Source organism: Brachyistius frenatus, unplaced genomic scaffold (genome assembly GCF_029030835.1).
Source record: "Brachyistius frenatus isolate BFR_SWC_R1_liver_20210118 unplaced genomic scaffold, ASM2903083v1 Contig_227, whole genome shotgun sequence".
NCBI lineage: Eukaryota > Metazoa > Chordata > Actinopteri > Embiotocidae > Brachyistius > Brachyistius frenatus.
In genome coordinates this window covers 334,571-358,146 of record NW_027210826.1, presented here as the reverse complement: position 1 = coordinate 358,146, position 23,576 = coordinate 334,571, and the positions used below count along the sequence as shown (strand labels likewise).

General features: G+C 38.6%; 2 protein-coding genes across 2 annotated transcripts; both read left to right on the top strand.

Annotated features, from left to right (window-relative positions):
* Positions 1–3,279: 3,279 nt before the first annotated feature.
* sri (sorcin) lies at positions 3,280–8,211 on the top strand. The gene is made up of 8 exons (XM_069719944.1): positions 3,280–3,602; positions 4,052–4,102; positions 4,283–4,352; positions 4,876–4,919; positions 5,954–6,101; positions 6,606–6,719; positions 7,178–7,236; positions 7,584–8,211. The coding sequence occupies exons 1-8, from the start codon at positions 3,555–3,557 to the stop codon at positions 7,608–7,610; spliced, it is 561 nt and encodes a 186-aa protein (XP_069576045.1). The 5' UTR covers positions 3,280–3,554; the 3' UTR covers positions 7,611–8,211.
* Positions 8,212–9,789: 1,578 nt separating this feature from the next.
* LOC138633596 (NLR family CARD domain-containing protein 3-like) lies at positions 9,790–22,354 on the top strand. Its single transcript, XM_069719942.1, is given in 16 exon segments — positions 9,790–10,075; positions 11,825–11,927; positions 12,584–12,691; positions 13,128–13,199; positions 13,311–13,418; positions 13,855–13,926; positions 14,038–14,145; positions 14,513–14,620; positions 15,124–15,187; positions 15,932–15,950; positions 15,953–16,153; positions 16,744–18,547; positions 18,641–18,814; positions 20,325–20,498; positions 20,604–20,650; positions 21,683–22,354. Coding segments are annotated over 16 exon segments (3,771 nt in total). The 5' UTR covers positions 9,790–9,993; the 3' UTR covers positions 22,210–22,354.
* The last annotated feature ends 1,222 nt before the right edge of the window (positions 22,355–23,576 follow it).

Below are 23,576 nucleotides of genomic sequence, written 5' to 3'. Positions count from 1 at the left end.
TTAAAAGTGAAAACAGGTTTGTTTTAATAGCAGAAGAAAAGCCCTTCACAAAATATGCAGTTTGCACAACAGGAAATACCAGGTGTTTACTCACCTCTGTAGTAGATGAGAGGAGATCCCGGCCAGCATGGACCCAAACATTCTGGTTCCCTCTGGCCATAAGCACACACACATCCTTGGGTTTCCATCCCTGAACCTCTCCAGCATCGACCACCAATGAAATGCAGTGACACGTCTCCTCCGTCAGCCGTTGTTGGCTGGCGTGACGAACGAGCACCTGAAACATGCCGAGTCAGCCCCGAGCTGCTGGGGATCCCTGAGCGGACCGGAGGTTCGCAGGTGGACCACTGGACATCAGCAGCCTGACTGATCACGTCTTCACAGCCTGAGGACACAGGTGAGAAACAGGGTTGACAAGGCCAGGCAGTGGCTCGGGTCAATCTGTACACATTGTGCATAATTAGCATAAATAAATAAAAAAGTATAAATTCTGTAAACGCTGCGTTATACTGCACTGCAGCACATCCCGATCAGGTAAGGTTAGATAATGCGGAGGGTTGGCTTAGAGTTGCATGTCATGGCTGAATCATATGTTTGATCCGTCTGTTTCCTGTATCTGCTGCCAAACCTGCTGTGTTTGGACCAAAATGTAGTCACGTATACACACACACATGCACACATGCACACAAACACACAAACACATAGGACACTTGCTCTCATAGCAGGGAATGTGTGAGTTTTCAGGGTAAAAACACCCACGTAAGGATACCAACACAACGAGGAGCTATTGTTGACATATCTAAAGTGTTCCAAGGATTCCAGTAGCTCTCACATATATATGTCCAGGTTTAAAAGACAGGACAATAAAAATGAACAAACAATTAAAGTCAGTAATGATTGGGAATTTTTGCAATTCATACCATTCCTGTGGTGCAAAGTGAGGGAAAGCAGTCTTCCCAAGATATGTATTAAGGACTAGTCGGGTGTCATGAGTTTGTAAACAGTGGGATCTTGAAATTTCAGAAGGAATGTGATATACAGTACATAATAATAATAATAAAGCAGCTAAAGAGACATTTATTGACATGAAACATAATGTATAGCTCTCCTCTTGTTACTAGAGAGGGGCTATTTAAAAAAAATATATATATCGTACACAGTGATGAGTAGGACATAAAATGTACCAATTGGAATGAACAACATCAGAGAAAAATATATGGTAAATTGTTGTGCACAGACATGACAGTTGGTCAGTTGTTGTTTTTTAACACGTTAATTGTTACATACATTTACACTTTTCTGTTGAGCTCTGCATTATTTTTCTATTTATTTTTCTATGCATGTTGTGTATATTTTACTGTGTACAGGCAGATGTCGTTTGAGATAAATAAAAACAAAGTTTTGTTTTATCTCACGTTAAAATGAAAACACAGAATATGCCAATAATGGAGGATGTTTTTCTTTAGGTTGTATCTGACCTATTGCTTTGTATCATTTGTATTTTTTGTTTTGTTTTATCTTATTCTATTTTATTTGTATATACTGCATTTAAAAAAAAATTATTATACCTTTACTACCTCTATGTTTATTTTGTAATTTGTATTGCTTTTGCCATATCTTCCATGCTGCTGTAACAAAATAAATTCTCCTTGCGGGATCAATAAAGTATCTATCTATCTATCTATCTATCTATCTATCTATCTATCTATCTATCTATCTATCTATCTATCTATCTATCTATCTATCTATCTATCTATCTATCTATCTATCTATCTATCTATCTATCTATCTATCTATCTATCTATCTATCTATCTATCTATCTATCTATCTATCTATCTATCTATCTATCTATCTATCTATCTATCTATCTATCTATCTATCTATCTATCTATCTATCTATCTATCTATCTATCTATCTATCTTCATCTATCTATCTATCTATCTTCTATCTATCTATCTATCTATCTATCTATCTATCTATCTATCTATCTATCTATCTATCTATCTATCTATCTATCTATCTATCTATCTATCTATCTATCTATCTATCTATCTATCTATCTATCTATCTATCTATCTATCTATCTATCTATCTATCTATCTATCTATCTATCTATCTATCTATCTATCTATCTATCTATCTCTCCATCTCTATCTTATCTTGAACATACCTGAAGTGTAGCAGCACACAGAAAGAAGTTCTCCTGCCTCTTCCTCCTCCTCCTCTTCCTCTTGGTGGCTCAGCTCAACTGTAGCATGGCTCCCTGAATGTTGAGCATGGAGACAAAGAGGAGGTCTGGGCGACCAAACCCAACAGTCAGGGTTCAGTCTGTACATCCCAGCACAAACTTGGCGATTTTCAGCGCCCTTGACGAGTGTATGTTGTGAGGAAGGACACAATCCTGAACTTCTTCCTCTCAGTTCTGTCTCAGATGGAGCCTCTGACTGGGTTTTCTCCGGACTGGAGTTGGACACAGAAGGACTGACTGCATGTGTCACTTGAGAGAGCATGCTGATTGGGCAGCTTGTGTCAGCCACTGATGTAATGCCTTCCATTAAAGGATTGCTCCTGTGTTTTTCTCACTTCTACCACTGAATTACATATGTTGAGCAACAGCTAAAAAAAAAAAAGAAAGAAAAAAAAAATCAACTTTAAGAGAACTATTTCTAGTTTGAACTCAGTCATCACTTAAAATGAAACAGATAACATTTGGTTCATCATGAGCGATTTTACTTTTGTTAAACATTTCTGAAGCAGTATAATGTCTGCAAGTTGAGTTGAATACTCTTAATAGAGACAAATGGCTGCTGTGTCTGTAGAAAACACATGTAGAAAACATATTCGAAGATCTGCGTGGTATTATATGGGTCAGTAAAACTGTGACTAAACGGAAAATTAAGAATAGTGGGCATTCTTTAAGACGCTAAAACCCTTAACTATTTGTAATTTTGGGGTATTTAAATAAAACTTACTGGACTTCAATTGAAGTTGGTGGTGCATGACTATTTTATTATTTAATGCTCATCTGGAGTGTTACAACAGTGCGTCATCAGACATGACAGTTTTTTTTTTTTTTTTTTTTTTTTTTTTTAATAAATCTTCCTAATCCACCAATATTTTCAAAGTTCATGAAACGAATCGCTCACAATGTTTTATTGCAGTGATTCATTTACGTTTTTTCGTGGTACCACTCGTATGTTTTTTGCTGCCCGTGCTCTGATCCGATTGCTGGATTAGAAGTCACATGGGTACTCACCGCCAATCAGAATGTTCTGGGCTGGGTCCTAGTGAGGAAACAGGACTTTGAACACTCATCCTAAAGGTACCATTTACCTGTTCTCTCCCCTTTTTCTGCAACCTTTCTTTCCCTATTTAAATCATCTTTACACGCATCTAAGGGCTTCAAGCTATTTTGCAGCACTTTACAAACCCAGCTTTTACTGTGTTTTGGCGTTTGCGCACGTCTCAGTTTAAGGAGGGCGTAACATTTCGATTAAAATTCCTCGTTTTATTTTTTTTATTTTTTTTTTGTAAACAGAAATTTAAAAAAAAATGGCATTTCCCGGATACGGTGGAGCCCCCGGCGGATTCCCAGGAATGGTAAGAAACAGTTCAAATAAGATGAAATGTCGGGTTAAAACCTGGAAGCATGTCCGCCGGACACCGTCTCGGGACAGACGTCCTCTCCAAACAGTGCGGAAGTTGGTGGGGTTGACTGAAATGTTGTGGTTCGTGCGCCCCTCCACCCCCCCCCCCCCCCAAAAAAAATGCACCAGGCTGTATTATCTAAAAGTTTCTGTCTGAAATGATCCGGTAAATATGTGGAGTTATCTCATATATTTCAATTAAGTGAGAAAAAAAAAAAGAAGCGCTGCAGTCAAAGTCTGGTTCATTTCCTGTCAGCTTTCAGTGATGTTGAGGTTTTGTTAGTAGTTTTCAAAGCAGGCCGTAGAGACCACTGCAGCTCAGTAACAAACAGCACATCAAATATAAAATCATAGAGATATCCATCTTACAGACTTAACATTTCTCTCTTTCGGGACTCTCAGCAGCAGCAACAAGATCCTCTCTACGGGTATTTCTCGGCGGTTGCTGGACAGGTAGGACACCCGCACAGACATTGAAGCATAAAATCACATCTGTGTCATCGAGCCCGATATAAAACACGCTCCAATTTTGTGAACTCAATATGGGCAGCGTTGATGCTTCTCGAATCTTTTGTGCAACAGCTGACTGTATTGGTGTCTTTTCCTTCTTTCTGTGTTCTCTAACTCTGGCAGGATGGACAGATCTCAGCAGACGAGCTGCAGCGCTGCCTCACGCAGTCCGGCATCTCCGGCTCTTACCAACGTAGGAGCAACAGATGATAGTCCGCATTCACAAATTTCCTTCTTTTAATGTCCCTCCTTTTGTGCAATTTTTTTTAATTTTTTTAAATAGCCCCAAAAGAACAACAACAACAACAAAAAAAAAAGGGTTCCAGACAAAATCTCACGTTTAACTTTTTCTTTCTGTTCTGCTTTAAATATGTGTTGCTCTAAAAATCTATACAAAATGCAGTAAGTTGTTCGGCCCACTGATCCGGTCTCTTGCCTGCACGCAGCCCTCAAATTTCACACTGTGAAAGTTTGAATGTCAACAGACATATTTGGTGTGATAAATAAGTTGCGAAGCTGTCTTGCACCAGGATAAAATCACTATTAATACTGCGCCGTCATGCCCGTCAACAATGGTGGTCTCATTGTTTTGGATAATGCAACGTTTTCCCAACCACTAAATGTTTAATGTGCAAATGTTTTTTGCGTAGATTTGCCCACGTGAGTCGGGACGTGGTCTTCGCTCATGTGTTTACAATCTGTGCTTCCTTCCACAGCCTTCAGCATGGACACTTGCAGACTGATGATCAACATGCTGGATGTATCCTTCGCCCGTCAGCTGATCATTCACTCGGAAGGTTTTGCAGTTGAATTCGCATGATGGAAGTTTTTAATGACACTTCGTGAACTTCATCTCTGAAGCGTCAGTTTCGCAGGTCAGTTTGTCCGTTGCGAAACCGGCAGCAGCGGGAAGGTAAATCATCAAGCTCCTGCTGCTATCACTTCTTTTATATTCGAGGTGCCTCTTTTTATAACGTTATCGCTGTCAGTCATGAACAAAGAAAGATCGCAGACCACAGAAACATTCTCACCTGCTACAACCTATAAATAAACTAGACCACAATCTTCGCGGTGTTGGACGGAAGTGTCGTCAGGGCTGCGGGCCAGTTATGTTGAAAGAGGAAAGGGCGAAACACAAACTGTTGGAAGTCGGAAGCGGACTGCGGTGTTGAGTATCATTGTGTGCTGTAGCATGTCGACATAAAGGGTCCATTTAAGACGTCGACCTAAAGTACACAAATGCACGTTGACGGAATTGTCCGCAAACGTTTGGCCACACTGGAAAAGAGATCAAATTCAATATTCTCCAGTATGTTAATATGCATATTTACTTTGCTTCATTTTTGTTGGCGCTATGAATTGACGCAAATGTTCCACAATGTAGTTCAATTCAATTCAGTTTTATTTATATGGCGCCAAAGTGTAACTTTCGGACAGTGGGGAGAAATCTTCACAACATTTTGCTTCCTTCTTGTTGAGTTGAATTGACAAAAGTCTTCGTTTGATATTGACAAAACAGTAACATTCATTGTAAAAGTAATTATAGAAGTAGGAGTTTACTATGATATTGACAGCACTGTATATTGTTTGTACGCTATGAGAAATCATGACACACTATAGCTGCTGTCTTGTTGAGCTTCCCATCGAGCACGAGGGTTTTCAGCGAGTACAGACGGACATCGAGAGATCTAGAGAAACATGAGCATTGGATGACATTAGGGAGAAAAGCTTTGTGAAGGGAACAATAACTAAGAGAGGCGTGTGAAGGGTCCTTGACTGCTAGTGCTGTCTCAGAGGGACATGTCCTGCACCATGGGCTTCAACGAGTTCAAGGATCTGTGGCAGGCTCTGACCGGCTGGAAGACGACCTTCGCATCCTACGACCACGACCGCAGTGGGATGGTCGAGGGCCATGAGCTGCAGCAGGCCATCGTCTCCATGGGTACGGGCAAATTCAACTTTTACGATAGTGAGGTGCCCATTTGAACATTGCAACAGGTTTTGCTTGCTGTCACCGTTTCTCCTTTTTGTACTGGTCCCAGCCAGCTTAAAGATGAGGAACAATTACCTGTTTTTAATGATCTTGTAGGCACCTGACATTGTTTAAAGACAGATTTCAAAAACTGACAGACATCTAATTTATTTGTATTTAATTTTTGTATGTACTCACTTCTAGTTTCTCCAAAATCTTGCCAGTCTAACATAAAACTATTTATTTGATTAAACTAATTAATTAAACAGTATCTAAAAGTCTAAAATTTGAAATATACAAATTAAAAAAAAAAAAAAGTCAGCAAACATGCATAAAATGTCATGGTTTTTAGAGTAATGAAATTAATTTATCTTTTATCTTCTGACTGACAGAAATTCTGAAGCAGATGTTTGGTAAATGCTTTGATTCTGAAGTATAAATGTTCTTTATTACATAATGTCCTTGTTCATGCAGGTTACAACCTGAGCCCTCAGGCCATGAACTGCATCATGAAGCGCTACAGCATGAACGGCAGCATCCCCTTTGATGAGTTCGTGAGCTGTTGCGTGAGACTCCGAGCCCTGACTGGTGAGTGGATCAAGGAAATCGAAATAAAAGTGTTTAAAAAATAAAATAAAAATGAATTTGCTAAATACATACCTGCAGCTGAGCAACATACTGAGAGCATTGAGAGCTTTTTTTTTTTTTTTTTAGTGGATAAATCATCTGATTCAGCTTGTTTGATGAGTTTGCGCTTTCCTCATTGGTCACCTGTTGAGCTTTTCCACTAGCAGCATATCTTTTTGACAAAAGACCTTTTTTACACTTCAGTTCAGGATTATTGTTAGAATTAAACATTTGTTTTGGTTAAATTAAAGACAAGAGATTATGAAAGCTACTTAAGCCTTCATCTTGTGATCAAACTTTACAGAGTGTCACTCTCAATGCAAACAGACAGACACTCACAGCCCCAAGCTTTAATCACAGCCGCACAAATAATAAAGTGGTTGTTAAAAATCAAGTTTTTAATGTGTGTGTGTTTTTAGATCAGTTCCGAAGGAGGGACACGAGCCATTGCGGCAATGCCACATTTCAGTACGATGATGTAAGTTTTCTTTCTGCAATGTCACTTTTTTTAATTTTATAAACCTTGATGTTGCTTTAAAAAAAAAAAAAAAAAAAAATAAAGTTACATTGTCAAATTTGTACTGGCGGTACTTTCTGACATTATCCGTAACGGAGAAGTGATGAATTTATTACCTCGCAGGCAAAAATCGCTTTGAATGCCTCCGTTTCATTCTTCAGTGTGCAAATAAATGACTCCTAGATGTATAAGATGTAGTGAATTAGAACGTTTCAAAAATAACTGGACAAATATTTATCCCAAGAGTTTATTACTTTGTTTTTGGGACCTTACAGTAACAGTGGACGTGTGATCTCTGTCTCCCCCAGTTTATTCAAGTCACCATGAGCATATGAAGAGGACAAGACTAAACGAACGGGACGCACTGGCCATTTTCTCGTACTAACTGCATGTTCTTCCTGTGTGTGTTTAATCATTGTTTCATCAAAATGTCACTCTCACATTCCATTTCACCAGGAACTATTCAGTAATGTATATTTTAACAAGCTAATAAGAATATCGTAACCTCAGTCTGTACCAATGTCGAACACTCGAGTGCTTGTATACTGGAGGTTTTTATTATGACTTGTACATCTATAGCCTTTTACCACAACAGTAACCATGTTAGCCATGTGTAGGACTGATGACCAGCGTATGCCTGAAACTTTTCTGTTTGAAAAGAATAAACAAACAGAATTTACTAATAATTTACTTCTATATCTCTCGTCAGTAGTTTTAGTATTTGTGTGTTTATGTCTGATAAAACATGAATGAGGAATTATTCAAATACAAGTATTTGATTAAAATTACAGTTTAAAAAAAAAAGTCTTTGGTGCATCTACATGAATCACTCTGTGTTTTGTTAAGTTTTGATCCCCAAATTTACAATTTGATTTGTTCCAGTTTGTTATTTGTATGTAGTTGGGACTGTGAATGTGTAAACTAGTAAATTATTTTTGAAATGTTTTGTGAAATTAGTTGCAATCAAATACATAATTAGAGATATGGCTTCATGGCAAAAAAAATAAGCTAAAAACAGTTACAGTCTTGTTTTAGCCCACTGTGTTATGTTAAGGGTAGGTAGGTAGGTAGGGTAGGTAGGTAGGTAGGTATATACTTTATTAATCCCCGAGGGGAAATTTTTTCGCTACAGCAGCATACAGAAGCAATAGATAGTAATAGAACAATAGAAAAGCAATAAAATAGCAGTAAAATAGCAGTAAAAACTATAAAATATAAATATAAAATATAAAATGCACAGTATATACAGTACAGTATATATCTATTGTGGAATATAGATCTGCTTAGTGCATATGAGGGCTCATATGTTGTACGCTAATACAATATAATTTTGGTTGTCTTCCACCTAAAAGTCATGTATATTGATGTATTCTTTGTTGGTTGGTGGAGGTGGGGGTTGTCTTCCTTCACCCCCTGGAGTCCTCCAGACAGCCGTCTGATAATGCCTCAAAGAACAGCTGTATGTGACCCCACAGGTTGCAGACCTTCTACTGTGACCTTTTGGTTTGGCCAAGCAGTATCACTCACATTTACATACACAGCCTTTTGTCTACACCTTAAGATTGGTAGTGATGGTACGACCTATATGTAAGTAATATGATATGATATATATATATATATATATATATATGTGTTGTATTGTTGTAAACATATCCTAGCACAGAAGCACAAAATACATACTGACTGTAAGCATTGTAGAACACATTGCTTATGCAGGAACTTATCACGTCGGGGTCACAGTAGGGTGCAACTCACTATCAGATCAAAAGGGGGATGTGGTTCAAACGGAGGACAGTGGAAAAGTGCTGAGACAAACATACTATGCAAATGTTCCCGCCACAACGTAGGTAACGCCTCTTCCTATAGTATAAGTGTATGTGCCGGAAAGGGGGAAGTGAGAATCCAAACAAAGAGACCTCAGGTTGATGTTGGGCTCTCCAAGATGTCTTGTATGCTATGCAAGATATCTTGTAAACTACGCTTAATAAAAATCAACTAAGACCGGTAAATGCCTAAAGACTGCTTCTATCAACGGACTCGGGGAAAACAATTGGGGAAAACAATTTGAGATACAACACTATATATATTATATACAAACAACCAAGAAACACAGTCAACAGTGTTATTGGTTATAGGGTATGCATAGGGTATGCATATTCAAATGTTTTGATGGCTCAAGTTGTCACAACCCTTTAATTACGAAGTAAATATAATATCTGATTATATAACCTATAGGGCGAGTGAGGCAAATTCTTCCAAATTAATATTTACAAAATGAAGTTTTTGGAACTTGTATAGTCTAGAAAGACATGCTGTATTTAGTGTTTTTAAAAAATATATTTTTTTTAATAATACTGTTCGGTAGTGTTTTAATAGTAATTTTAAATTGCAGTTTTTAATTGAGTGCCTGTGTTTTTTTTTATGGATGTAGCTCAAAATTTGACAAACTTTTACTCTATCTTCCTTTTAGAGAACAGGCTCAGCGACACTCAGCCATTTCCTGATCATAACAGCAGCCACGTCGATTTATTTACCAAATAAGGTTTTACATCGCCCTGAAAAAAAAATAATCTCACCCGATACATCCACATGAATATGCGTCTCCATCTAATCAGGTCCTAGTTTCGACATTTTTTCCCCCAACACATTTTATGAATGTTTAAATAACCTACAGCCCGGGTTTTCAAAGGCAGCCGCTCAGGACCCTTTTATTTTTACATGCGCCATTTCCTCCTTTTTTTACTTTCACTTTCACCGTTTGTCTCCCTAACCGCGCAAATTACGCCACGACATGAAAAAGGTAAAGTAACGAATACTTGACATTGTTGGATACGTTGTTGTTTCTGTCTTACCACATATTTAATGTCTGAGGTACCGCATGACTTCTGTTTTTCGAACATATGGTGCGTCTTTCTCTCGGATGAACGCGCAGCTGTCGTTTATGCTCCGTTCCACCGAACGGGGTCCAGACGGGCCAAAGGCCTGCGCTTTTGTGCGAATTAGTTCTAAACGTTATACTAAGCTTTAATTTAGAAGTTTTATCGAGGTTAATCTTGGTTACATGGCGTACTCCACCTCAAGTTGGAAAATGATCGGCAACATGATCACCAGCCGCTGCTGCGACGGCGGGCTGGCTGTGCTCTGACGGCCAGGAACAATCAAACTGTGAACGCCAACGTCGGCACCTGAATCGTCCCAAAAAAACTTAAGTGAAGCTGCACCTTAAGAAACACACGGGAAATTGTGTTTCTGCCTCAAGTAGGGTTTCACATGATCATATGTTATTTATACATGGATGTGTCTCCTTTTTTATTTGTCATCTAATGAATACAGGACTATGACAGTGCACCTATGCTGAAAACTGCTGACACGTGACTCGTGTGTTTCACTGCTTTCAACTCACTAAATTATTTTACAAAAACATTAGTGGCAACACATATTTTCCTTACTTATTTATATTTGAAGACAAAGCTATCCTGATGATGAGGAGGATCATTTTACACAGTGGAAGAGATCTATTTTTGATGAACCAGAAAGTACCGAATGTGGTTTCACCTTGGGAGAGATTACATTTTTTTTTTGACTTGGGCTAAATAATTTAACTGTTTAATAAAGTAACTGCTCTCTTTTGTAGTTATATAGTCAGATAGTATACATGTTTAATAGAATAACTGATCTAGTTAATAGTTATTTAATAAAAAAAATAAAAAAAATCACTCAGCATTTACTGTACAAAACTCAACACTGCCAGGTGCGACAGCTGGCAGTGTTGAGTTAGGGCCTAGGAAGACAAAACAGGAGAAACTAGACATTCAAGTTCCCTAATGTCAGTATGAAACTGTATGGGTGTGTTAAAGAAAACAAACAGATTCCTTGCCCTGTACAATTTAAAGAAGAAGAAACAGGAAGCTGGAGTAATTACAGGAAGCAGGATGTTACCACGTGAGAAATGTGTCGGAATAAGAGGAACAAGACTGACCCACACAATCAGACATGGGAACGAAAAACATGCAGGATAGAAGGAGTCCTTATCTGAATCCAGGATTGTGACATTTATTAAGCCGCGGATGGCAGTAATGTGGATTGCAGCTACTCTAAAAATGACAGGATGACCACATGCATAGCTGGTCTGCTCTGTAGCTTCCGCTGCATCAGATGATCCGGAACTTCACAGTCAGGGTTGAAGACCAAAAAAACTGATGTTCTGCTGTTTTTTTTAGGTGTGATAACAGATCAAATGACTCGCATGACTCAGGGAAAAACTAACTACATCTATCTGCCATTGTTTCCTCCTGTAGACGAAGGCAGAACGTCACAATCACTGGATGTTATTGTAACAGGCGTTTACATGCATTTCATGACTATATATAGACTGAAGTGCAAAAAAAAAGAAGAAGGGAGATATAGATCTGGGAGGGTTGGAGCAAAGTAACTTTCACTTTCTATTTTACTGCTGTGCAGTGCAGATGCAGAGTAACACAGAAGGATTTAACAGCCTTGTAATGACTTCTTCCAGCTAATACAGCATGTTGGGTCTGTTTTTCTTCAGGTATAAATTCTACCATGAGTCAGTCCGAGGAGAAAGACGAGGGAGTCCCGCCCTCGAATGACTGTCAGTCTGAGGAACATGACAGCCAAACCATACCTGCGAGGTAAGATGAGGATCTGTTACTATCCCTGTCAGAGCTCGGCTAGAAATGATCACTTGTTCTAAAAGTTAGGATTTGGAGAAAGTACTTCAGGTTTTATGAGACTGTAGCTAAAGATATTTTCTTGGGATTTTACCTCAGCCTACATACATCTTCTACCTCACAGGTGGAGTTTGTTTGAGCTTTCCAGGCTGCATTTGTCCCACACTATTCAGACTTAGACTTAGACTTTAGACTTTATTAATCCCATAGTGGGGAAATTTAGTCGTCGCAACAGCATAGAAACACAATTAGGGAAAAAAGGCGCACACAATAAGAAAAAATTACAAATAAGTATACAGTAAAGTGAGATAGGTAAATAGAATTTTTTAGAAAAATTAAGACCAATGAATAAATACACAGATACACACAAACTATATACGCAATAAATATATACGATTCAATACATGTTCCAAGTAAATTAACGCAACTTTTGTTTAGTGCGCATTCTATTCACATAGATGGCACCTGTGAACGTTGCAATATCTGTAAATTGTCGACAGTCTGAGTAACCTTTTTCTAATCTGGTTTGCTAACTTGTAACACGCACATCTTCCTCGTCAAAGACTGAGCTCCACATACTTCCATCTGATTGTTGTCAATGGCTGTGTTTGTTTCAGGATTGAGCAGGAAAGAACAGATTCTCCTGGAGCAAGCTGTGTGTCCTTGAAGAGCGACAGATCCATGGATTACCCTGTTGCTTTTAAACAGCAAGATTCATTTTCAAAGTAAATCAACACAACGCTTTTTAAGCACAAATTTGATTTGAAAGGGAATACTCTTGTCTCTCTGTAAAGCTCTTGTAATGGATGTTAAAAACATTACATTGGTTAGAATTAAAACTCAGGTCATCAGCATGTCAAGTTAATTTCACTTTTAGCCAACACTGGTATGCTGTTTAAACTTAGGAGTCTGAAAACCTCCTGAGATAACCCCTGTGAACGATACAATATCCATAAATTGTGGTCAGTCCGGGTAACTTTCTTCTAATTTGGTTTGTGTGGTAACTTGTAACGGACACATCTTTCTTGTCAAAAACGGACCTCAACATACTTCCGCCTGACTTTTGTCGATGTTGCCGTTGGCCCGTTTAGGGTTTGCTTTTTTATTCAAGTTTATTAATATTAAATGTGTTGCATGTCTAACTTACACCAAATTTGACAGTACACATCCTCTGGTATCCAGCAATACACCCACCAAGTGTGATGCAGAAAGGATGAACGATTGTCCAGATATGCGAGGAACAAACAAACATTCATACAGACAGAGATTTCTTTCATTATAGTATAGATTCACTGAGCTCCACAAACATTCACCTGACTTTTGTTTACGCTCCTTTTCTTTCAGGATTGAGCAGGAAAGAACAGATTCTCCTGGAGCAAGCTGTGTGTCCTTGAAGAGCGACAGATCCATGGATTACCCTGTTGCTTTTAAACAGCAAGATTCATTTTCAAAGTAAATCAACACAACGCTTTTTAAGCACAAATTTGATTTGAAAGGGAATACTCTTGTCTCTCTGTAAAGCTCTTGTAATGGATGTTAAAAACATTACATTGGTTAGAATTAAAACTCAGGTCATCAGCATGTCAAGTTAATTTCACTTTTAGCCAACACTGGTATGCCGTTTAAACTTAGGAGTCTGAAAACCTCCTGAGATAACCCCTGTGAACGATACAATATCCATAAATTGTGGTCAGTCCGGGTAACTTTCTTCTAATTTGGTTTGTGTGGTAACTTGTAATGGACACATCTTTCTTGTCAAAAACTGACCTCAACATACTTCCGCCTGACTTTTGTCGATGTTGCCGTTGGCCCGTTTAGGGTTTGCTTTTTTATTCAAGTTTATTAATATTAAATGTGTTGCATGTCTAACTTACACCAAATTTGACAGTACACATCCTCTGGTATCCAGCAATACACCCACCAAGTGTGATGCAGAAAGGATGAACGATTGTCCAGATATGCGAGGAACAAACAAACATTCATACAGACAGAGATTTCTTTCATTATAGTATAGATTCACTGAGCTCCACAAACATTCACCTGACTTTTGTTTACGCTCCTTTTCTTTCAGGATTGAGCAGGAAAGAACAGATTCTCCTGGAGCAAGCTGTGTGTCCTTGAAGAGCGACAGATCCATGGATTACCCTGTTGCTTTTAAACAGCAAGATTCATTTTCAAAGTAAATCAACACAACGCTTTTTAAGCACAAATTTGATTTGAAAGGGAATACTCTTGTCTCTCTGTAAAGCTCTTGTAATGGATGTTAAAACCATTACATTGGTTAGAATTAAAACTCAGGTCATCAGCATGTCAAGTTAATTTCACTTTTAGCCAACAATGGTATGCCGTTTAAATTTAGGAGTCTGAAAACCTCCTAAAATAACCTCTGTGAATGATACAATATCCATAAATTGTGGTCAGTCTGGGTAACTTTCTTCTAATTTGATTTGTGTGGTAACTTGGAATGGACACATCTTTCTTGTCAAAAACTGACCTCAACATACTTCCATCTGATCTGATTGTTGTCAATGGCTGTTTTGTTTCAGGATTGAGCAGGAAAGAACAGACTCTCCTGTCTCGAGCTGTGAGTCCTTGAAGAGCGACAGATCGATGGATTACCCTCTTAATTTTAAACAGCAAGATTCATTTTCAAAGTAAATCAAAACTTTTTTCTGACAAAATGAATCTGTCTGCATTCTATTTTTGTAATCACAAACCTGTTTCCAAATACTTTTTGTCTTCAGTGTAGCTGTCACCCGCCTGTAAATCTTTAAAACTTTGACCCAGAGATGTCGAAAGTAGAAACGTGGTCAAAAATGAAAAATCTTAAAACTAGATAATGCAACTGAACATAATCAGCTCCATCTGAAACTTCATTTTCATAGAAATTGGAACAACAAAATTATAACATTTCTTAGCATCTTCATAATAACAGAACCGTTTCTAGTCTATTGCGTTGTTTTCATAACTTCCCATTTCTTTTCAAACCTTTTTTTTCCGTCAGACTTGCATGATAGCAGGATAGGACAGTTTCCTCGTAACAAGCTGTGCATCCCACAAGAGTAACTTTTGTATAAATCAACTTTCATTGCTGTGTTAAATTATACAGTATAGCAGTCAGGTCATCCATCACTAATGAATCATGTTTTCTCCACAGATTTCCCCAGAAAACGTCAGAGATTTACATTTCCAGTCCAACAGACCTGGACTCCATATTTCTGGTTAGTAACTGTATAAACTTTCGTAAAACCTCAAAATACGACACAAATATAAGAAATACTTAAGATTTTTGGAAAATATTTATGTTGAGTTTTTTAGGTAATCAATTTCTAATTGCTTTCTGTGTACAATACATGCACTGGTCCAAGACTGGCAAAAGCAGTGGGCTGTTAGTCTGTTTTTCTTTTCAAAATTAACTTTCAACATAAAACAGGAAATTATAGTCTGCAGAGCACTTAGTTGGACAACTACACACAATGTTGCACACTTTTTCAACTTTGAACAAAACCAAGCTGATTCTTGTATTGTTAACACACGTACATATAATTGTCAATTTGATAAATATGATTGGCATTTGTCTCAAAGCACCCCTGAAATGAAGTATAGCTGTGTCTTGTTTATGTACTAATCTCAGCTGAAGCCTTTTTGACAGGACGGACACTAATGAAATTAATATTCTCTTCATAGACCATAGAGTTATGCATAAAACCAATATTCCCTGAAGTAGCAAAAGGATTTACAATCCGTCAGTATGAACATTACATGCTGCGTATTTCACTTTGGATCACTGTAATAAAGTTTAAAAAAAAATTCACAATATTTTGTTGTTTTAATTACGCTAATGATTATGATTCATTGTCCGGTGAAGAGGAGTGGTCATTGATATCAAAATATTAAATGTGTAGTCTTCGGCAGATGGAGATGAGTTTCCAAGACAAAATTTAAATTCATATTTTTTATTACAGGCTCTTGAGGAGAACATTTTTCTTTTGTGAAGAACGAGCTGAAGATGTTCCGTAGAATTCTGAGTGCAGATTGCTCACAAGGCTTTGAAAGCCAAGGTGAGGACGTGATTAATGGTGAAGAGGAAGATCAGAGGAGGAGAACCAGACAGTCTTTTCTGAATATCACACTGCAGGTCATGAGGAGTATGAAGCACGAGGAGCTGGCTGACTCTCTGCAGAACAGTAAGAGGCTTTTAATAAAGTAGATGCAGCAGAGGAAAAACTGCAGAAGTTGTAAATTTGTATAACTCAAGTTATTTTATTCTTCGATCTCATAGGCGAATAAATTAACTTAATCAATCAAACCCTGCCCATCATATCAAACTGCACATCTCAATTTTCAGATAAAAAAAATACAATTTAGGAGGAGTGAGGTGAGCTGGTCAGAGACAATTAAGAGCAATGCATTGTTACCCTCAAGTCAGATTGTTAAAAATGCCAGTAAGGATGACTAATAGCGCAAGACATTTTTCATCTTTGCTGGCAATTTTTTTGTCGGCATTTTGGGATTTTGTGCCCCCAAAGATTTTACGTCAAAGTCCTTTGTGTCAAATAATTACAAAATCCAAATAATTGCTAATTCTGCTCTCTGCCGGATGTGTACATAGACAGTAGTTTTGATATGTTTGGGTTTGTATCTGTATCTATTTTTGATGATTTTTCTGTTCCCTAACAGTCAAAATGGACTATTGTTGTTTTAAAGTTGGGAAATTTTTATACCTGTAATAAAACAGGTTTAATCTCATACAATTTTGTAATTTTTCACTTCCTAGGAACTATTGGAGCCATGTGTCAACGTAAACTAAAATCTAGTCTCAAGAATAGGTTTCAGTGTGTGTTTGAGGGAATCTCTAAAGCAGGAGATCCAACCCTTCTGAATCAGATCTACACAGAGCTGTACATAACAGAAGGAGAGGATGCGGAGGTCAACAATGAACATGAAATCAGACAGATTGAAAGAGCATTCAGGAAACCAGCCAGACCAGAAAGAACAGTAAGATGTGAAAACATCTTCAAACCTTCTCCTGGAAGAGATGAACCAATCAGATCGGTGATGACGAAGGGAGTGGCTGGCATCGGGAAAACAGTCTTAACACAGAAGTTTGTTCTGGACTGGGCTGAAGACAAAGCCAACCAGGACATTCAGTTCACATTTCCGTTTTCTTTTAGAGAGCTGAATGTGCTGAAAAAGAAAGAGTTCAGTTTGGTGAAACTTATTCATCACTTTTTTCCTGAAACCAAAGAAGCAGGAATGTACAGGTTTGAAGAGTTCCAGGTTTTGATCATCTTTGATGGTCTGGACGAGTGTCGACTTCCTCTGGATTTACACAGCAACCAGATACTAACTGATGTTACAGAGTCCACCTCACTGGATGTACTGCTGACAAACATCATCAAGGGAAATCTGCTTCCCTCCGCACGCCTCTGGATAACCACACGACCGGCAGCAGCCAATCAGATCCCTCCTGAGTGTGTTGACATGGTTACAGAAGTCAGAGGTTTCAATGACCCACAGAAGGAGGAGTACTTCAGGAAGAGATTTAAAGATGAAGGAATGGCCAGCACAATCATCTCTCACATCAAGACATTCCAAAGCATCCACATCATGTGTCACATCCCAATCTTCTGCTGGATCACTGCTACAGTTCTGGAGGACATGTTGAAGAGCAAAGACGGAGGAGAGTCGCCCAAAACCATGACTGAGATGTACATCCTCTTCCTGGTGGTTCAGTCCAAAATGAAGACGATCAAGTATGATGGTGGAGCTGAGACAGATGCACCCTGGAGTTCAGAGACCAGGAAGATGATTGAGTCTCTGGGAAAACTCGCTTTTGAGCAGCTGCTGAAAGGCAACCTCTTCTTCTATGAATCCGACCTGACAGAGTGTGGCATCGATATCAGAGCAGCCTCAGTGTACTCAGGAGTGTTCACACAGATCTTTCAGAAGGAGAGCGGGCTGTACCAAAACAAGGTGTTCTGCTTCGTGCATCTCAGTGTTCAGGAGTTCCTGGCTGCTCTTCATGTCCATCTGAAGTTCATCAACTCTGATATCAATCTGCTGTCAGAAGAACAACCACCTTCCTTGTGGTCCAATCTGTTCAGAGGCAGATCTGATCCAACATCGTTTTACCAAAGTGCCGTAGACAAGGCCTTAGAGAGTCCAAATGGACACCTGGACCTGTTCCTCCGCTTTCTCCTGGGTCTTTCACTGGAGACCAATCAGACCCTCCTAAAAGGCCTGATGATACGGAGAGGAAGCAGCTCGTTGACCAATGAGAAAACAGTGCAGCACATCAAGATGAAGATTAGTGACGATTCCTGTTCTGAGAAAAACATCAATCTGTTTCACTGTCTGATGGAGCTAAAGGACTATTCTTTGACCGAGAAGATCCAAGATTTCCTGAGATCCGGATTTGTTTGCCCATGTAAACTGTCTCCTAATCAATGGTCAGCTCTGGTCTTCATCTTGCTGACTTCAGAAGAAAGGCTGGACGTGTTTGACCTTAAGAAATACTGCGCTTCGGAGGAGGCTCTGCTGAAGCTGCTGCCAGTTGTCAAAGTCTCCACTAAAGCTGTGTAAGTTAAAGAAACGCTACATCCCTTAAATATATTTTAAAAAAAAACCTTAACGCTCTATTTGTTGTTAATGTCTTGCTACTGTGTCTTTAGGCTGAGTTGCTGTAACCTCTCAAAGAAAAGCTTTGAAGCTCTGGCCTCAGTTCTCACCTCCAAGTCCTCCAGTCTGAAAGAGCTGGATCTGAGTAACAATGACCTGCAGGATTCAGGAGTGAAGCTGCTCTGTAAAGCACTGAAGAGTCCACAGTGCACACTGGAAACTCTCAGGTCAGGACCCTTCCGTTTGTTTTCTAGATGACCATTTTAATCTTAGCTTAGGTGAGGATCGTCATGGTAGAGAGGTTGTTTGCCTCCCGCCTGCAACAGGGAGCTTGTTCTGCAGGAGAAGAGCCTGATAGCTGAAGGCTCTGCCTCCCATTCTACTTTTTGAACAAAGGTAATACACGTTAGCCTGCACTCTGAGAGCAACGTGCTTAACTGGGATACTAGGCTTTTCAGAGTTAGTGGGACATCATGACAGAAAGGAATTACGATAGTTCAACCTAGATGTCACAAACGCATGGACGAGTTTTTCCAGCATCACTCAGAGACAGGACGTTTATAATTTTGGTCCATGAGACTTGCTTTGTGCGTGACTTATAAGGATATATCCAGGTCAAAAACAACTGCGGGGTTCCTCACAGTTCTACTGGAAGCCAAGGCAATACAATCCAGAGTAGCTATATGGGTTATAGAGAGAGTTCCTCAAGTGCTTAGGACTAAAAACATAACTTCATCTTTGACTGAACTTAGAAGTGGAAAAGTGCAGGTCATCCAAGCCTTTATGTCTTCAAGACAAACTTGAAGTTTCACTGACTGATTTGTTTTATTGAGAGATATACCTGGGTGTCATCGGCATAGCAGTGAAAATGTATGCAGGGATTCTTAATGATATTGCACAAAGGAAGCATATACAATGTCAAAAGTATCATTATGTGTCATCACCAGAGGCTGGCACAGGGTGTTTTTGGAGGGAACCGTGGGTCTTACAGAGAGAGCAGACGTGTGATGACCTGCCATTAAATAAAGCAGCCATTGTCATTTGCAAATCCCTTTTCTTTGTCAGGTTTTGCTTGGTACATATCCCAACAATCTTCTGTAATGCATGAAGTAAGTTGAAGAGGTGAAGCCGTCCGAGGTTTAGGGGAAAAAAAAAATCCGCATGCAATACAGTGCACAATAACTACATGAGTGTAAAAGTGGTGCACAAGAGTTAGCTGGAGTTGAATAGGGCTTGGCCCTTCAAATTGTGGTTTGGACTTAAAATAAGGGGAGTTTAGAGGGATCTACTGGCATAAATAGAGTAGAATATTCATATTTATGTTTCCATTAGTGTATAAATCCTTGAAATGCAGAAAGAATAGTTGTGTTTTCAGTAGCTTCGAATGAACCCTTCCAATTTACATATGGACCGGGTTCCTTTCCACAGAGGCTGCCATGTTGCACTGCCATGTTTTTACAGTGGCCCGGAAGGGACAAACCAAATGATGCCTCTGGAGAGAACTTCTAACATTTTTTTGTGAGTTTTTACAGCCACTGTATATTTGTGTACAGTGGAAAAGGGTGTAAAGTTGGTTGCAATGTGCAACCTCACCACTAGAAGCTACTGAATCCCACACTGCTCCTTCAAGCCTTGCTTTTCATGAAACACTTGTTTACAAGTTTGTTCCCACAAAAAAGAAAAACCAAGTTGTTTGAAAACAAAGAAACTAAAATCTGTGTATTTTTATTTGTTTAGGCTGTCAGGCTGTCTTATCACAAAGAAAGGCTGTTTTTCCCTGGCCTCAGCTCTGAAATCCAACCACTCTCATCTGAAAGAGTTGGATCTGAGCTACAATAATCCAGGAGGGAATGAAGTAAACATGCTTTGTGATGGACTGAAGAATCCAGAGTGGAGATTGGACACGCTCAGGTATGATCAGACAACGGCATGCGTATAAAAGCGCTCACTATGTGATTTGTAGATTCTCTTGATGAACTAGGATTGCATGTTTACTTATCTTTATTCTTGTACCAGGGTGGACCATGGTGGATCACAGTTCATAAAACCTGGTCTAAAGAAGTGTAAGCATGTTCTTTTTTTATATATATATATATATATAACAATGATTGAGAAAAATGTTTTGGCCAGGAGTGGTTAAGCATGCGGCTGGTGAGAGCCACCAATCTGAAATGTAGGATTTCAGCTGTTTACATCAGCAGGCGAAGAGCTCCTTACCTGTATGTATGTTGAGCTCATTTGACCCTTAATTGGTTTCTGCTCCAACAAACTTCTGGATCTTATTCCTTTACAAAACTGCACAACAGGCAACCCCTCAGCTTCCCCACTGCATTTGTCAGCAATTCTTCGTTCAGTAAAATGCTGAAATACTCTTTCAGAACCTCCTTTAGTTCACAAGCTAATGATCTGTTTGAGAGCTATCTCCATTAGTATATACCTTTTTTTTTTTTCATTAAATTGGCTGCCTCCACCTCCCTCACCCGAGAAAAGTTCTACCAGTCTGTCTTTCTGGTGATTTTATTTCCTAAAAACAAGGCCAGGAGCTTCCTTTGAAACTTTGAATCACAGTAATGCTCTCCGTGACAATGCTAACATGCTGATCTGTAGCAGATATAATGTATTCTAGTTTGACTGTTGGCAGCATGCAGTTGTTTACAAATTAGCACTTAACACAAAGTACAGTTAGGTGTAATGACAATGGTATTCATTTTTAGGCTATTCGATCATAAAAACAGCGGTATTAGACAAATGAAATCAGGACTAGATTAAAAAAAAAAATCCAAACATCACCATGAAAGTTTGAAAAAATATGTTCTTCGCATGTCTGTAAGTGAAAATGCATCTCAGGTGTTAACAGTCAGCTCACTGGTCCCATGCATGTAAGTGAAAAAAGGGGCTCTCAGTGATAATCATTTTTGACACGTTTACTACACTTATTTATTTACTATCTATTTAGAATCTTTTGAAAATATTTTTGGACAAAAATCTAAACAATACCATAATCATGTTTAAAAGTAAGTGTTGTAAATCATTAACTATTAGGAGAACTGGTCAGATACAAAAAACTGATTGTGTCTTTTTGTCTCTCCCATCAGATTCGTGTGAACTCACACTGGACCCAAACACAGCACACAGAAACCTCATACTGTCTGACAGCAACAGAAAAGTGAGGATGGGGCGAGAGAAGCAGCCATATCCTGATCATTCAGAGAGGTTTGACTACTGGAAACAGCTGATGTGTGCAGATGGTCTGACTGGCCGCTGTTACTGGGAGGTGGAGTGGGAAGGACAGGTTTACATAGCAGTGACCTACAGAGGAATCAGAAGGAGAGGGGAAGGCCAGGACTCCTGTCTTGGAAGGACTGACCAGTCCTGGAGCATGCAGTGCTCCAGTAAGAGTTGGTCTGTGCTGCACAACAACCAAAAAGCATCCATCTGTGACCCCACCACCAACAGAGTGGGAGTGTACCTGGACCATCCGGCTGGCACTCTGTCCTTCTTCAGTGTCTCGTCCGACAAACAAATCCACCTTCATACCTTCCGCACCTCATTCACTGAGCCAGTCTACCCTGCTTTCAGGATCAGGACTGATCCCTTTAACTCATCAGTGTCTTTGTGTTAGATATAGTGAAACTAATTATTAGGGCCCGAGCACCAATGGTGCAAAGCCCTATTGTTTTTCAAGGAATTGTTCTTCTCGTTCTTATTCTTACGAAAAGCAATTTGCCTTTTTGGAGGCTTTATCATATTCGAGTCGCGAGTGGGCGTGGCCATTTAATCAAAACTATTTTTTGTTGTTTCCTAATGTAACAAGGAAACAACACACCATGTTTTGTAGCAGTGGTCAGGGCGTAGAACGTATAGGCTCAATATAACAACAACACAAAGCCAGAATAATTATAGTCCTAATATAGTTTTATGTATTATAGTTTATTACCATACACAAATATTCTTTATAAATATATATTTCATAAAATAGAAATATTGTAAGTTTGTGCTGTTTGTGACAGATCTTTATAGTTCAAACCCAAAATTTGGTTAGAAAGAAAACATAAACGTGTACATAATCTCACTAAATTATTTTAAATAGAATTTGGCAGGAGAGACAAGTGAGGAGTCAAAGAGAGGAACAGGCAGGAGGTACAGAGGAAGCCAGACAATGAGAGTTGTCAGACTAAAAAAAAATGTACTGAAAGAATGGTAGGTAGGTAGGTAGGTAGGTAGGTAGGTAGGTAGGTATATATATACTTTATTAATCCCCGAGGGGAAATTTTTTCACCACAGCAGCATACATACAGGAGCAATAATAGAAACAATAGAATAAAATAATAATAATAATAGAATAGAATAATATAATAGAAAAGCAATAAAATAAAAAATATAAATATAAAATATAAAATGCACAGTACATACAGTATATATACAGTACATTAAATATCTATATATATATATATATATATGCAATGTTGAAGACAGAGAGAGCAAGAAGAGATGAGAGAGAACGGGATGTGGAAAGCAGAAAGACGGAAAAGGAGGCTGAGAGAAAGAGAGCAGGAGACACAAAGAGAAAAAGATTGCGAGAGAAACACTGGAGGAGACCACGCAGGAAGAGAGCTGATGTCAGTCAAAAATACATATTTTCATATGAATTTGTTCATTTGAATTGAATTGAATTTCCAGATTGTTTCATGCATCATTGATGCACTGAGTTATAACCAGGCAAACATTAACTAACACCCTAACACATTGATATTTTACCATATTCATATTAACATTGATATATCTTTAAAAAATATATAATTTCAATCCATTTTTAAAATGTGTCATCCAAATTACAGTTTCTCACTTTGATAATTTGTTTTTGATTGTCATATTTTGTGTTGGATTTGTCTTTTACAGTAGAGTTTGTATTTTATTGTTTTATTGAGTTTTAATTCTTTATTATTACTTTATATATTAGCTTTTGAGCATTGTGCTGCAATTCGCAGC

Bases quoted from the DNA above. Each gene is read 5' to 3' on its own strand.
- sri (XM_069719944.1), top strand. From the start codon at position 3,555: ATGGCATTTCCCGGATACGGTGGAGCCCCCGGCGGATTCCCAGGAATG. The intron at 4,103-4,282 runs GTAGGACACCCG...TAACTCTGGCAG, and splicing joins TCTCGGCGGTTGCTGGACAG to GATGGACAGATCTCAGCAGA. The intron at 6,720-7,177 runs GTGAGTGGATCA...GTGTGTTTTTAG, and splicing joins GAGACTCCGAGCCCTGACTG to ATCAGTTCCGAAGGAGGGAC.